A 14,098-nucleotide genomic window follows, 5' to 3' on the forward strand; every position below is an offset into this window, starting at 1 on the left:
CTGCCCCAAACAGTATGATTGAAACACGCTGGGAAAAATTCCTGTTGTGCTAACTTCAGCTTTCCTGTGGACATACCAAACCTGAGAAGTGACTGTACAGGGGGCTGTGCTCTTGATGATGTTATGAAATTGATTCCTCTGAAATTACTTGTTTTCCTTAGCCTAAAATTAACAAGGATCTACAAGACAAGACCAGACTCAGGTAACTTGGACTCTCTGCCAGATATTTTGGAGGAGGGTGGAGGTGATGCCTGCAGCAGGCAGACACAATGCTTCCCAGTGACTTTAGCTGTTTTCTCTGAAGCAGATTTTCAGCCAGTGACAGTGTATATAGGGTCTTCTTCTATTTGATGACAAAATGTGGGCCCCTGCACAATTTGTGCCCAGGAGGGAAGTGCTGTTGAACACATTGTCCAGAGTAGCATCTTCCTTAATGGGAGACCCAAACCTTGCCTTAGGTATGCAGGGCCAGATCAGGAATAACACTCTGGTGTGCCAATAATCCTTCCAGAGCAATGACCACAAGGTTTTCCTTTCTTCCCTGACTGTTTCTTTCTCATGTGTTGGCACCAAGTGTTTCCCAACACATGACCATGTTCTGGTTTTAATTTGAAGGTCTTGACATTTCTGTTCTTCTCTGATAGCCTTGTGCCTTGCTGAACACTCAGTACAACCCAGACTACCCCTTGTGTTAGACATGCAGAGTTGTGAGGATGTGCTGTAGAGCTCCACTGAAGTTCCTCCTCTGCTTCCAGCTGCACCTCTTGGTGCACTTCTGGAATTTTTATTCTCTCTCTTCTAGAAAAATTCTATATTTTTTCTTCCATTTTGCTATCTTCATTTTTATTCCTAGTCAAAGTCATTCTCTGTCTCTTCTTTCTCCTATGCTCTCTTCCTCACTTTATAGAAGATCTTCTTCCTCCTCAGCCTGGCTGTGTTTAACACTGCCTCTGGCCAGAGAATGCTGCAGGAAGAGGAAAAGAGACAGTAAATCCCAAATGAGCCTGGGTCAGTGGCCAACAGACTCTCAGAGGGATGTAGCACCTTTGCCCCCATGTACCAGAGGAATTAACAGGAGGCAATCCACTGACAGCTTTGGACAAACATTTTCTGAGGTTGTCAGACAGGAGAAGTGGCTTCAGTGCTACTCTACAGACACTGGTCAGGCAGCTGGAGAGATGGTAAAGACACCACTATCCTGATGTTCTGGTCCAAAAACTCTTTTTGCATTATTTTTAATCTAGAGTAACTCTTTAATTTCCAGAGAAGGTTTATATTGATATGAGAGGATGCAGTCTGCGCCTTTACACCACTAAAGTTTCTTCTGTTTCTCACCAGACAATACAGGTGCATTATGAGGAGAGGTAAGGAATCAGGCCAGGACGAATCAGGGCAAGAGTAATAGGAAAAACAATTTCTGGTTTTCTCCCATCCACTTGAAACAAATGGATATTTTTAATGTCAATTTCAGTGAAATCAGAATTGGACCCATACTCTTTTTTTATTTTTCTGATAAAACTGCTAATAAGGGGGGAAAAATAAGTTTTAGATCTTGACCTATTGGATATGACAAGCTGGTGACACCAATTACCCTGGGGACTTCAGAGCTATCTAAATGATGGGATCACATTTCTGTGTGGTGCCTGTAGACCCAGAGTGTGCTCAGATGCTGTCTCTCAATCAGCCTTCCTATCTGCTCCATCTCACAGTCTCACATGAAAGGGAAGGAAGGGAGCGTCGAGGTTCTGTGACGTTTCCTTGGTCCCGATTAATCCAGCTCGGACTGCTGGTTCTCAGATATCAGGGTGATTGGCACCTCACAAATGCCAGCAGGAGATGGAGGAATCGATAGGGGAGAGGCAAAGGGAGACAGCAGTTTTATTCAGCCTGAAGTCAAAGAGCTAAGGCAAGCAAGAGGAAGGAAGCTGAAATATCAGGAGCAAAACTGTCACGACTGTTGAGGCCACTGCCACCAGCAAGTCTTGTGACATTGGTTGAATTGCTTGGCCCCCTGATCCTGTTCCTCATGTACAAATAAACCTGATGATCAGATTTATTTATCTTCTCTTCTCCCTCAGGGACACAGCTCTCTCTTGTTCTGTCTCTCCATGAGCATTCTCAGAGTGGTAAGACAGTAACGTAAGTGTAAGAATTGCCTCAGTGCTTAATAGTAAGGCCAGCACAAGCATGAGACATCAGGCTCTCTGATTTGTAGTCTGTAGTCCCAGCTTTCCCTCAGCAGTTCAAATCTGACTTATGTCTCTACATAAGAATTCCCAAGCAATCCCATGACAGTGGTTTTTCAGTAGTTTCTAATGGTGTGTCCCCATGGAGGAGGTTGCTCAGGACCCTGTTGCTGCAGTTTCTTGCTGAATTTCCCCCAGAGAAGCATCTTGCACATCACTGTGACTGCATTAGCTCCCAAAAAGTCTCAATGCACCAAGGTGGTCAGTGCAGCAGAAACCCCCAAGGTATGGCTGTTTGATAGATAGGTGGGCAGACATAGGTTTGCCAGGACAGAAGCATCAGTGAGGAGAGGCAGCAAGGGTCTCAGTCCATCAAAGTTTGACAGATAAACTTCAGTGTTGTCATCAGGACAGATTTGGGCCCTAGCTCCTTCATGACTTACCTCCCTTGCAGCCCAGCAAACTGTAATGCCACAGCTCTCCCTGCTGCTGCACACTGCTAACCCACTCAGCCTCAGCTTAAACTTTAACCTTGATACTGTCCATGGTCTCAGCCAAGCAACCAGTCCTGGGGTTCAGCAGCCATCTGACCTCAGACACAGAGGCAAAAAAATGAGGAAGCAAAAGGAGTTCTCCACTGTGTGTGGTTTTCTATCCCCTTCTCATGTGCCACCTTCAAGCAGAGCAGACAAAGCTTGGCACCGACTCTGTCTGCTGTTTCAGTGGCACAGAAAGTCAGATACCTCACCTGTTTTGTATGCAGCTCAAGGCAAGTCAGATTTCATAGCTTCCTAAAGCTCCCAGAGCCCCTACTCTAATTTATTTCAGGGTGAGGTTTTTGATTGTTTTAAGTTTTTTCTCTTCAGCAGTATCTTCCCATACTCATTTAACTTCCCCTTTTATAGAGCAATTATTTATTTTATTTCACAAGTGTACAGGGCACCAGCCCTTTTCATTGTAAGGTTACTGTGGATCTACATCAACTGGGTACTGACAGCTGTTTCTGCAGTCTAAGGCCAGGCTGAGGCATAGATCTGGACTCAGCCTGGAGAGAAGGAGAGTGATGCTACCTGGCACCACCTTTGATTTGCTGCCAGTCTAGGAAGAACCTGCAGGCACACTCTCCACTTCACAGAGCAAAGCACACCTCCTTAGGGTATCCAAGCCCAAAATCACAAGCAGTGGCAATCAAAACAGCCTGTGAATGGTGGTAGTATAGTCCTGGCACAAATAAGCTACAGTTCCTGCAGGTCTATCTTTGAATAAAAGGGGCAAGGAGTGTTTAGTGCCTGTCTCATATCAGTGATGCCTCACCATGCAGAAAGAAAATGTGCACAGATCAAAAAAGGGTGAGGGAGATGGGAAAATGCAGAAGAGCAAAGCAAGAACAAAGGAAAGAGCCTTGGAAAGTGACAGAGTATAAATTATTTAATTTTTAAATTATTTAAGGTAAGATCAAAGTCATAAATCAAGTTTGCATAAAAAACGGGGTGGGACTGTTAGCCACAGTCTTCTGGCCAAACTCCAGCCATGGGACTGATTGCATCCTGCAGCAGGGGATAGGCATAGAATTACTGTGTGAAAACAGACAGGCTGGGACAGAGACAACACAGGCATTGCTAACATTTGTTCTCTGGCCTGGAACAAGTCCTTTCTCAGTAAATCCCAGCTCTCCTCACTCTGTAAGGTGAAAATGGCTGCTGCTCCCAAACTGCAGACAATAACCGCAACAAAAATTTGGAATATCCAGCTCGGCAAAGTTCTCAGACATTACTTTAAGTGGTCTCCTTGGAAAGTTAGGGCAGCAGTTACTACCATGCTGACCATAAAACCCTGGGTGCCCCGTTCTGCCTCCCTGTCCTGCTTCCATGGAGATGAAAGGATATTTCTGCTAAATTATCTGAGGTAGTGCTGACAGGAAGAATTGCTTTTTCTAATATTTCTTCAATTAGTACTGTGAAATTATTTTGAAGAGATACTTTAAAAAAAATCAGCTAGCCCTATGAAATCAGGGGGAAAATAGTGACTGTAGGCTGCCTTCTGGATATAATAGTTGATATATTTAAATTACCAAAATGGGACAGTATATTTGGTAAATACTACTGGTTATACAAATTATTTGCACTGATCCGTTCCAGAAGAGGAAGCTATTTTGATGCCATAATACTTTTTTAGCAGGGATAATACCATATTTCTGATGACTAGCTCCCAGGTAATTCAGAACACTAAGATTTGGGCTCTAAATACAAATTTTTTAGGTCTTTTGGGGGGTTTTCCATAGTTCTCAGGAAGCTAGGAACCCAAGCTTTTTGTGTCAGACTTTGGAAAGATGCTAAGACATGAATCCAGGTGTTGCATATTTGCTTAGGGTTTTTTTAATATCCTAATTATATTTAAATTTTATTTTTAAAGCAGAAATTTCTGTTTCCAGTAAAACATAAGTATGAAGGACAATTCTGATTTTTCTACTAATTATCTTCTGTTTGTTTCAAGGCTTGGAAAGTATTTTTAGATTTAACTCCCAATAGCCAGTTGCATATAACAGGCATGAATTTGTCAATTACAAATTTTACCAAATATGAGTTGTATTACTGCTTGATTACTTAGCTCTATGTATCACAGGGATACCATGAGGATCATTAGCTACGTCTGTATAGATCATTAGAGGTGGGAAATGTGGGATGCTGTTACTACTTTTATTATTATTATTATTATTATTATTATTATTATTATTATTATTATTATTATTATTATTATTGCTGATAATATGAAAAGTCAAACAAAGCATTGTGTAGTTCACACACAAAGACAGAAAATAGAACTGGAGAAGGTCATCACATTGTTCAGAGTAAGACTGGAGGGCAGTGATCACACTATTTCAGAAAGAGCTCATCAGAAATAATCTCCCTTTCTCCTCTTTCCCTTCTTCAGTTTCACACACATTTCTTTTGGGGGATGGGGAAGGCAGGCTGTGCACATTTTTCCTATTTCTAGCAGGATTTTTTTTTGCACTGAGAAAGTTCTTTCATCCTCTATGCATTTGCTCCTCCTATAAGAACAGGACATTATCTCCTGCCCTTGAGTACCATTGCAGTTTGAAGTAGGAAAAAGATGTGTGAGACAAACCCTTACACGTGTCTCTATTGATCAGACAACGTTGTCACCCCTTCCCATGCTTCAGGTGGCTTTTCCAGTGCCTCTCCACTTGTTTCTAGGACTGGGATGGTGACTGCAGGCCCCTATCTCTTGGATGCTGCCCAGGGGCAGGAACCAGTCTGGTAGCATCTTCTGGTCTCCTCAGAAGATCAATACTTGAGCAATAGAAAAGACAGCAGGAAAGAAGGAACAAATCTTTAAAATGGATGGGGAAAATTTCTAAATGCTGAGGCAAAGGTCATGTGAAGGAAGCAAAAGGAAGTACGTCCTTTCAGCTAAGGGAGGGAAAAGCTCCTCTCTGTCCCCTTGGATCAGTCTGAGATAATAAGGCTGCTGCCTTCCTGATTAGTGCTCTGTAGCCCCAGCCCAGGCAGGGAAAATCTGCATTTCAAATGGCATATTTTAAAGTACACAATACCCAGGGGCCCTGCTGCTATTGATTTGCCTCTGGTGGGGTCACTGCCTCACTTTCTACAGCTTTATTAACTGGGACCATACACTGGGTCTCTTTCAAAGTGAAAGGAGAGTGAATGGGACATTTGTCTTCCGGGGGAGCTGGGGAAGGAGTGGGGTGACATTCATTTGGAATGCCTTGGAGGTTTTAGAAGGAAGACTGGTGAACCTTTTGTTCTCCTTCTGTAAATTTCCCTAGAGCCATCCTGGGGGGGATGCAGGTAGGTCTTATGCAGTCAGCTTTTTCAAGGTGACTGAGTTCCTGTCCTCCCACCCTCGTGGTGCCACTGCACTCAGCCAAGCTTGGATCATCAGCCAAAGGGCTGGATAGGAACCCCCTCTTCTTCCCCCCTAACCTTTGCCCCTGAGCACCTCCAAATAGAGTAGCATAGGCACAAATGGGATTTGTGACCTCAGAAGTTTGGCAGGAAATTTGTCAAGGGTTGAAACATCCAGACATTCCTGGGCCTTGGTTGAGGCCACCTCTCCAGCCAAGGAAGCAAAACCATCAGCCAGGGTACACAGCTGTGCTGAGGTGTGGAATGCTCTACACCTTCCAGCTCCAGGCAACCCGACTTTTACCCTGTTGACTCGGTCTGAAGGCTGCAGAGAGGTCTGTGTCTTCTGGGTCATGATGTGAAGGGGTCATTTCGACATGCCAGAGGGGTTCCCAGGTCTCTAAGACATCTCAGAGAGTACATCCACAGAGCACTGAGTATAATAGATACTGGATGACTGCTCTCTGCAGGAGCACCTCTGCTTTGTGGCAGAAGCACCTGATCTAGTTTCCCACATCACAGGTTAGGACCTTATTTTTACCGCATCAAATCATGAAAACGGGTAAGAAAGTGCTAGAGGCTATAAAACTATTTATTTTAAATCTACAAAGCTACAAATATATGAAAAATTCATTTAAAAAACAAAATTAAAAAATCTTTAGGCATCACCCAGGTAAAAATATCCAGAACAGAAAATGAGATGTGAATCAACACACCTAGTGTTGGAATCAATCCAGTGTTAAATATGGATGGATGGATGGATGGATGGATGGATGGATGGATGGATGGATGGATGGATGGATGGATGGATGGATGGATGGATTCCCCTTCCTCCTTTACCTCCTTGGCATACTTTCTAATATTGCCTGCTCAGTACCTATCCTGGAGAATAAACTCAAACCATGCCCAGGAACAAATGTACTCCTTAAAGGAGAGTCAACATAGTGTATAATATGAAAGATTGTCTAATCGCTTCATCAGTAATTGCAAAGAGCTAAATATCACTAATTAAAATGTTAAAGTACCTTGTGCAGGGTAAAATAAAATAGGATAATTAACCACCAAAGGGAAAGCCATCACTTTGTCACCAATCTTCATTAGGCTTCAAAAAAAAAATAATTACTCAACTCCTGTACAAGACATTTCATCTGTAGGTCTAACAATGTATGGAGTCGGGTATCCTGTGTTACATTTTATTGCTGGAGAAATCAAGGCCAGTTTACTCAACTTGTGCATAGTAATTCAGCTGGTTGTTGTCAGAGCACCCCTTACTTTGGACTGGTTATGGATGGTGACAAGGAAAGTTTCAGCATTTGAATGACTGCAGTGATTTCACGGGTTTGTTTTAGTGTAAATGTGTAAGAACAGTTAATTTAGCTGATATTTCAATATTAAAGTGAACAGAAGGGAACAGTCTGTTCCTTGCCATGGTTTCTGAGGTCTGTTTAATTCTTAGAAGCATGTCCCATGTGCTTAAAGAACAGCACCACAGAATGATTTCCTGATGGGAGAGAGAGTGAAATCAGAGAGAGCAGTGAAACAGAGTTACTCCAATTTTGGAAACAGCAAAGACATGAGTCATTTCTAAAATCACCACAGAAAAACACTTCTCTTTCCCACTATTATCATCAAGTCACAGATTACCAGAGGCTGGAGAACGTACAGAGTGAGGTTTCCCAAACTTTCTGCACACTTCTTTCCCCCATACCTTCTCTTAGCACCCAGAAGTTGTTGCTGCTGAGGACTGGATACTCAGACATTCCTGCCCTGTCTGGCTCTTTGTACAGCACTGGGGAAGGAGACAAGAAGCAGCTTCAACCAAACTGTTTTATCCTTCAACCCAGGACCATTTTAAAATCTCTCTCCAGCCATACTGTACACATGAACTGCACCAGCTTTGTGCTGGTCTCTAATGATAACAAAGCCTTGTTTTAATGAAAGAAGCATTTCCAGGATTCATATACATTCACCAGCACTCTGCTCCAAAATTTTTAGTCCCAAATTCCTGTAAATGCAGCCTGGGTTCCTTATTTCTGACTTTTGTTGGTGCCCTGAAAGAAGCAGCATTTTAACTTTCTAGAAAAAATTAACTGAGAAGGTCAACCCAGATCAAAACCACAGGGAAGGGGTTTTCTTATTAGACAAATGTAATCTTGCTAAAACAAGGAGCTCCCTTCTCTTGTACAGCACTTCTGGGGGTCTCTGATAGTGTGAAATCAGAGCTATGATCTGATTAGAAGTTTTGGTGACGGTTTTGCTCAGTACCCAGCTGAAGCCTCCTAGCAGCACCAGAAAAAGTAATTTTTGTCACTGACAGGTAGAAAAAATAACACATTATCCCAAGAGAACTTATACAAACTCCTGCTTTGGAGAAAGAATTTCTTTCTCCTACATACACTGGTCTCCCACCAGTAACCTCCAGGCTTTTCCAGAATTTTGATATGAGCAATGTAAGCCACAAAGCTGCTCTGCTCAGGTGTATTGTGTTTTGTCTGTATGAAGACTTTTCTCTGTCTTTCTGACCAGAGAAGTACCAAGGAGCTGGTGGGCTGAGTCCAGGTCACAGGAGACCTCCACACTAGGGAACACATGGTGGGGTGGGGACCATAATGACCCCAAATTGCAAAAGTGCCCTTTGCTTCCAGCCCCTGTAGCGAGAATGACCAAGCCTGGGGAGGAGCACAGGGGTGCCCCAAAACATCAGGACACGTCGCACCCTCACCAGGTGCTCTCCTGGTGCTGATGCCACAGGCTGCCCCGCCAGTGACCGCATGATATTTTTTCCCTGCTCTCTTTGTTCCAGCTGATGCAGCAGCAAGCGGCGATCATGGCGTCGGTGGCGCAGGGCGGATATCTGAACCCCATGGCCGCCTTCGCCGCGGCCCAGATGCAGCAGATGGCGGCTCTGAACATGAACGGCCTGGCAGCCGCCCCCATGACTCCAACCTCAGGTAAGGGGATGGCAGGCTGGAGAGGGCAAAGGGCAGGGAAATCAGGCCACATCCCACAGGACACGTGACAGGATTTGTTGGCTCTTTAGCCAGGTGAGGATCAGGCTCTCCTCCCATGTAACAAGTGAAAGGACCAGATGAAAGGGTCTCAAGAGACACCAGGGGAGAAACTCCCCTGAACTCTAGAAGAAGTTTCTTTTCCAAAATGGTTGTCAAACACTGTAACAGACTGCCCATGGCAATGAACCAGTATCCATCCCTGGAGTTATTTAAAAGGCATGTAGATGAGGAACTTAGGGACATGGCTTAGTGGCAGGCTTGGCACTGCTGTGTTAATGGCTGAACTCAATGATCTTAGAGGTCTTTGAGAACATTAACTGTTCTGTGCTTCTATGACATTTCTCAGTCTAATCCCATACACAACTTCTCTTTAGCTCTAAGAACTCTCCAAATATCACAAATCATGCTACAGTGACCTACACTGGTTTATTGGGGCATATATGTGTCCAAGGGGTCAGTGCTGGTGCTATTGCAGCCAGGTTGTCCCAAAGATTAGCAAAATAGAGTTGTGGTGAGATGGAATATCATTAACAAGATTAATTCTTTCCTTGGGACACATAAGCATTTCCCCCTGTTGTGAAATTGGACAGAAGGTACTCAAGAAAGGCATCTAATGCTACCTGGATTAAGGATGTTTCTGGCTGCAGGAACAGAGACAGGTAGCCAGTGAAGGGCTTACAGGATCTGATTAGACTGTAAAAAGCCCATTCTAGGAGTTGCAGTATATGGTTCAGCAGGCAGAGAAATAAGCTGAGACAGGAACAGGACTGTCTTTCTTGGGGCTTGAAGAACATAGGTACCACTTGGGCAGGAACAGGTCAAGGAATCATGAGCTCTGGTAGTCCTGGACTAACACATGGCCTAGCATATCAGGGCATTAGAGAAGCAGGAAAAGTGGAGCCAAATCTTGAAAGAAGTGAGGATTTGGAAAGGTTTTCAATATACTAGAGTCTGGTAGGGAGGCCAAGGACTCAAAGACACATCTTGCAAGGCCCATTTTTAATAGAATATCACGAGGGAATGGGGAGAGAAGGGAGAGTAAGAAAGACAGATCTCATTCCACAAGACTTTGTGGAGACCCAAGGGAAAGTACTTGACTCCAAAATCTTATACTGCACATTTCAAAATATATGTTTACACAATGATAAATATATAAACAAAACGTCAATGGAGCTACTGCAAATCCAAATAAAAAAGTGGCTTAATTATATGTGCACCCTTTAAACCTACTGCTGGCAAGATTATCATATTTGCATTAGCTAGATTTGTTTTGTGTTGGTGGGAGCAGACAGAACATCAAACAAAGACTGCCTGGAATTCAAATATTGTCAGGGTCTAGAAAGCTGAATCCAGGCAGTAGTTTGCAATGGACCCACCAAAAAGGAACACAAGCTCTTTTGAATATACATAAGTATATTCTTTAAAAGAGTGCATTCTATGTCATGGGCGTGGAAACAGCTGTACAACAACCAAGTTCTGTGCCCACCAGGATCTCCAGCACATTAAAAACAATCCAGCTCTTTCTTTGGTGTAATCATTTCCTCTTCTGCTATGACCAATGCCTTTCATAGTCATAGAATCATGTAATTTAGGTTGTAAAGACCTTTACGATCATCAAGGCTAACCATTAACCCAGCACTATCAAGCCCACCACTAAACTGTATCCTTCAACACCACATCACTGTGTCTTTAAAATACATCCAGGGATGGAAACTCCACCATTTCCCTGGGCATTTCCCATTTCCATTTCCCTGGGCAGCCTATTCCAGTGTTTGACAGGATGAGAGGACTGTTAAACTCTCACTGTCAGAAAAGATGAGAGGAAACTTATGTTTTTTACATGCTTTCTGGATCACCCATGACTGGTCATTATTGAAAATAAGATGCTGGTTTAGATGATCCCTTGATATCTTTCACGGCAGCCAATTTTGCACTCTCCTAATGATATATTTTCAATCTCAGAGCCTATTCACTTTGGCATTATTTCAGATTTACCTTGAATGAGTAACTTCCTTCATGAAAAACCTCTGTGGTAGGTTGTGGAAATGTCCATTGACAATTATTCCTTAGAAGAAATGTTTAGACTTTGAAATTACTCCTTGTATTACTACAACACTCACAAAGCATGTGATAAGATGCATAGAAAATGTTTCACATAATGTCTGAGCAAGCAAGCCTACAACTCTAGCAGCAATTTCTGAGTAGCCAGGAGAGATATCTGAAGCCTAACATTAATTCTCCTGCTGGCTTTTTTTAGCATTCAGAAAGCCAAATGGAAAATGATCATTCTGTTTCATAGCAGGATTTCTAGTCATTGAAGTATATATTTTTTCTGCCTTGGAAGGAAAATGAAATATTTCAAAGTTCTTGCAAAAAAAAAAAAAAAAAAAAAAGCCACCAAAAAAACCATACCAAACCAAAACAAAACAAAAACAAAAACCAAAAAAAACCACAAACAAACAAACAAAAAAAAATGAACAGGCACTAGAAAAAGTGTTTAGAACATTGGGAAAAAAATAGAAAGGAAGTGTTTTTATCTTCCTGAAGGAAAAGAAAAATTGTGCTAGGAAAAAGGTTCTGGTAACCCAGAAGTCCTAGAGGCTTAGGAGGAATTGGCTCAGCGCAGTGCCTCTCTGTTGGTCTCCTCTGTGTCCCGCCTCTAGGAGAGTGGATTCCTGGGAATACAACCGTAAATTCAATCCCATGGGACCTAGGGGATCAGAGTTTTGCATCCAGGCAAATCTAATAGATGAGCGACAGTATCCATCTCACCTGGCTTTAACCATACAAAACTTAAACATCTCTTTTGAACTGCAGTCAGTGCAATACGCACTCCCTATGGGTAATTCAGACCAAGAGAATTTTAATGCTGTTTGCTGTCATTTTAACAGTCTTCCATAATGGGTCAGGTTTATCTCAGACAACATTCCATAATTGTGAGGCAATTAATTTGACATTTCTGAGAGCTTGGTCCAGGTTTTACATTTCTCCCATCACTGTGACAATCTGGGTGAAAAGTGGGTCTGGCTGTGGGTCTGCTACTCTGTTACCTGCAGAGAGGGACTAGAAATGAAATTTTATATAGCCTTTCTTCCTCCTTTCCCTGCCTCCCTCCTTCCCTCCCTCTCTCTCTCTGCTTCTTGTAAATCTGCACCTGGTGCGGCTAAAGCAAGAGACCTCAAACAAGGGATGAAATCCACAACTGGCATGCACCACCACCATTTGTTTTCCATCGTGGCATTATGCCAGTTTTACTCCAGCTACAGATCTGACCTCTCCAGGGGGGGGTTTATAAGAAGAAAATTGAAGAGTTCCAATAAATATGCCTAAACTTCCTTAGACATGCACAAAATAGCAAGCAGAAATCCCTTGCTGCAATTTTAGAAAAAATTTATTTACATTTTCTATGCAAATAAAGGAGAGATCCAGAAAAGCAACTGAAATTTTAAGTAGCCTTTGTGATTTGGAAGCTGATGGCATATGCTAAGAGCATTGCCTTTGGACTTCAGTTGCCACTGCTGGCTCCCTTTACCTCCACAGAGGACATTTTTAAAGGCCAACACCATTTAAATAAGAAAAGGAGAAGCAGCAGCTTGTCTGCTCAGGGTATAAGAAATGAGCTGAAGTACTGCCTAATTTTTTGTGGGATACACAAATCTGAACATATTAAAATATCTCATGCATCTGTAGCAGCTTTCTTAAAGCACCAACACGGATTTAAACAGTGATTAAAGGGTGTTGTTGAACTAACCCATCATGGAATGCTGCAATGGTGAAGAAAATATCTGCAATTGGTTTAAAAGAGAGGTTACTGCAAAAAATTGTGCTTTCAATCAGTAGTATACCCTGACGCAGAAAGATGTTGTTGAAGATAACATAGTTTAATTTCCCATGCACACCCAGCAAGAGAAAAATATTATTTCAGGTTCATTGAAAATTCATTTTTGGTCCCTGCAATCATCCTGAACATGTTGCAAGAAGACTAGACTGTCCAGTCATTTTACACATACATAGGAGTAAGATAGTGAGGGAGCAGATGGATTTAATTCTCTCCCAGAAATTTAAGAAATCTCTACCAGTGGGTGACAAGATCCCACTCAGAACATAAAGACAAATTTGTTCTTCTGAAATAGCAGCATTACAGTCTCCCACAGGATGCATCTGGGAAGAAGGGAAGAATAACATTCCATTAAAGGAGCAAATTTAGTCCAAATTTTGCCCCTGTTCACTGGGAGATATCTGTTAAAAGAGTAGGAAGTCAAGTTTGGACCAAACAGTAACATTAAAAAATGTATCACTGGCTACCTTTGGGCTACAAATAAACTTGACAAGTCTTTTAAGGATCCCTAGTGCTGTGAAAGTTCAGAATGAGTTTGCACATGACAGATGTATTCATGAGAGAGTGCAGACACACCAGTCCTGGAAATCTATACACCCACAGAGATCCAAAGAGAATCAGATAGGAACTGCTGTAGAAAGCTGGGGTTGAGCGTTTTTGGAGGTTTTTCAAGCTTGTCTTGAGAGCTTTCTGAACAGGGGAGCAACTGCAAGCAGTCCATTTATTTGCTCAACAGCTTGGGATCTTTCTCATTTCTCAGGTGGTTTTGTTTTGGCTTTTTTTAAGGTAGTGGTCACAGCTGTTGTGTCAGCAGTTTTCTCCATGAAGTTGTCTCCAGTACTCACCAGCTCTGCCCTTGTGTCCTCCTCAATTTCAGGTGGAAGCACGCCTCCTGGTATAACTGCACCAGCTGTGCCTAGCATCCCATCTCCAATTGGGGTGAATGGTTTCACTGGCCTCCCGCCGCAGGCTAATGGGCAGCCAGCCGCTGAAGCCGTGTTTGCTAATGGCATTCACCCTTACCCAGGTAAGCCAGACTAATACTGTGCCCACAGCCTGTTGTCTCAGTCCTAGGAATACTAGGACAAAACCCAACAAAAGCCTGTGGCATATGTTCAGAAAGGTTATACCCCAGACCACCAGGGCTCATTATAGCATTGGTGTATTGTGTCTTAT

At 42.8% G+C, this 14,098-nt stretch overlaps 1 protein-coding gene across 23 annotated transcripts in view; it reads left to right on the forward strand.

The window, feature by feature from the left end:
• The window catches only part of CELF4 (CUGBP Elav-like family member 4), a 701,136-nt gene that overhangs the window by 619,988 nt on the left and 67,050 nt on the right, over positions 1-14,098 (forward strand). For 22 of the 23 annotated variants that reach the window (XR_001123527.5, XR_005978079.2, XM_032744285.3 and 19 more), the window contains 2 exons: positions 8,877-9,024; positions 13,800-13,949. Coding sequence is in view for 21 of the 23 variants with exons in the window: in XM_032744285.3 (XP_032600176.1) it covers positions 8,877-9,024; positions 13,800-13,949 (298 nt within the window). In the remaining 2 variants the exon portion in view is untranslated. The remainder of the gene's footprint in view (positions 1-8,876; positions 9,025-13,799; positions 13,950-14,098) is intronic. The other variant, XM_030258261.4, reaches the window with a different exon arrangement.

The sequence above is a fragment of the Taeniopygia guttata genome, chromosome Z (genome assembly GCF_048771995.1).
Source record: "Taeniopygia guttata chromosome Z, bTaeGut7.mat, whole genome shotgun sequence".
Lineage (NCBI taxonomy): Eukaryota > Metazoa > Chordata > Aves > Passeriformes > Estrildidae > Taeniopygia > Taeniopygia guttata.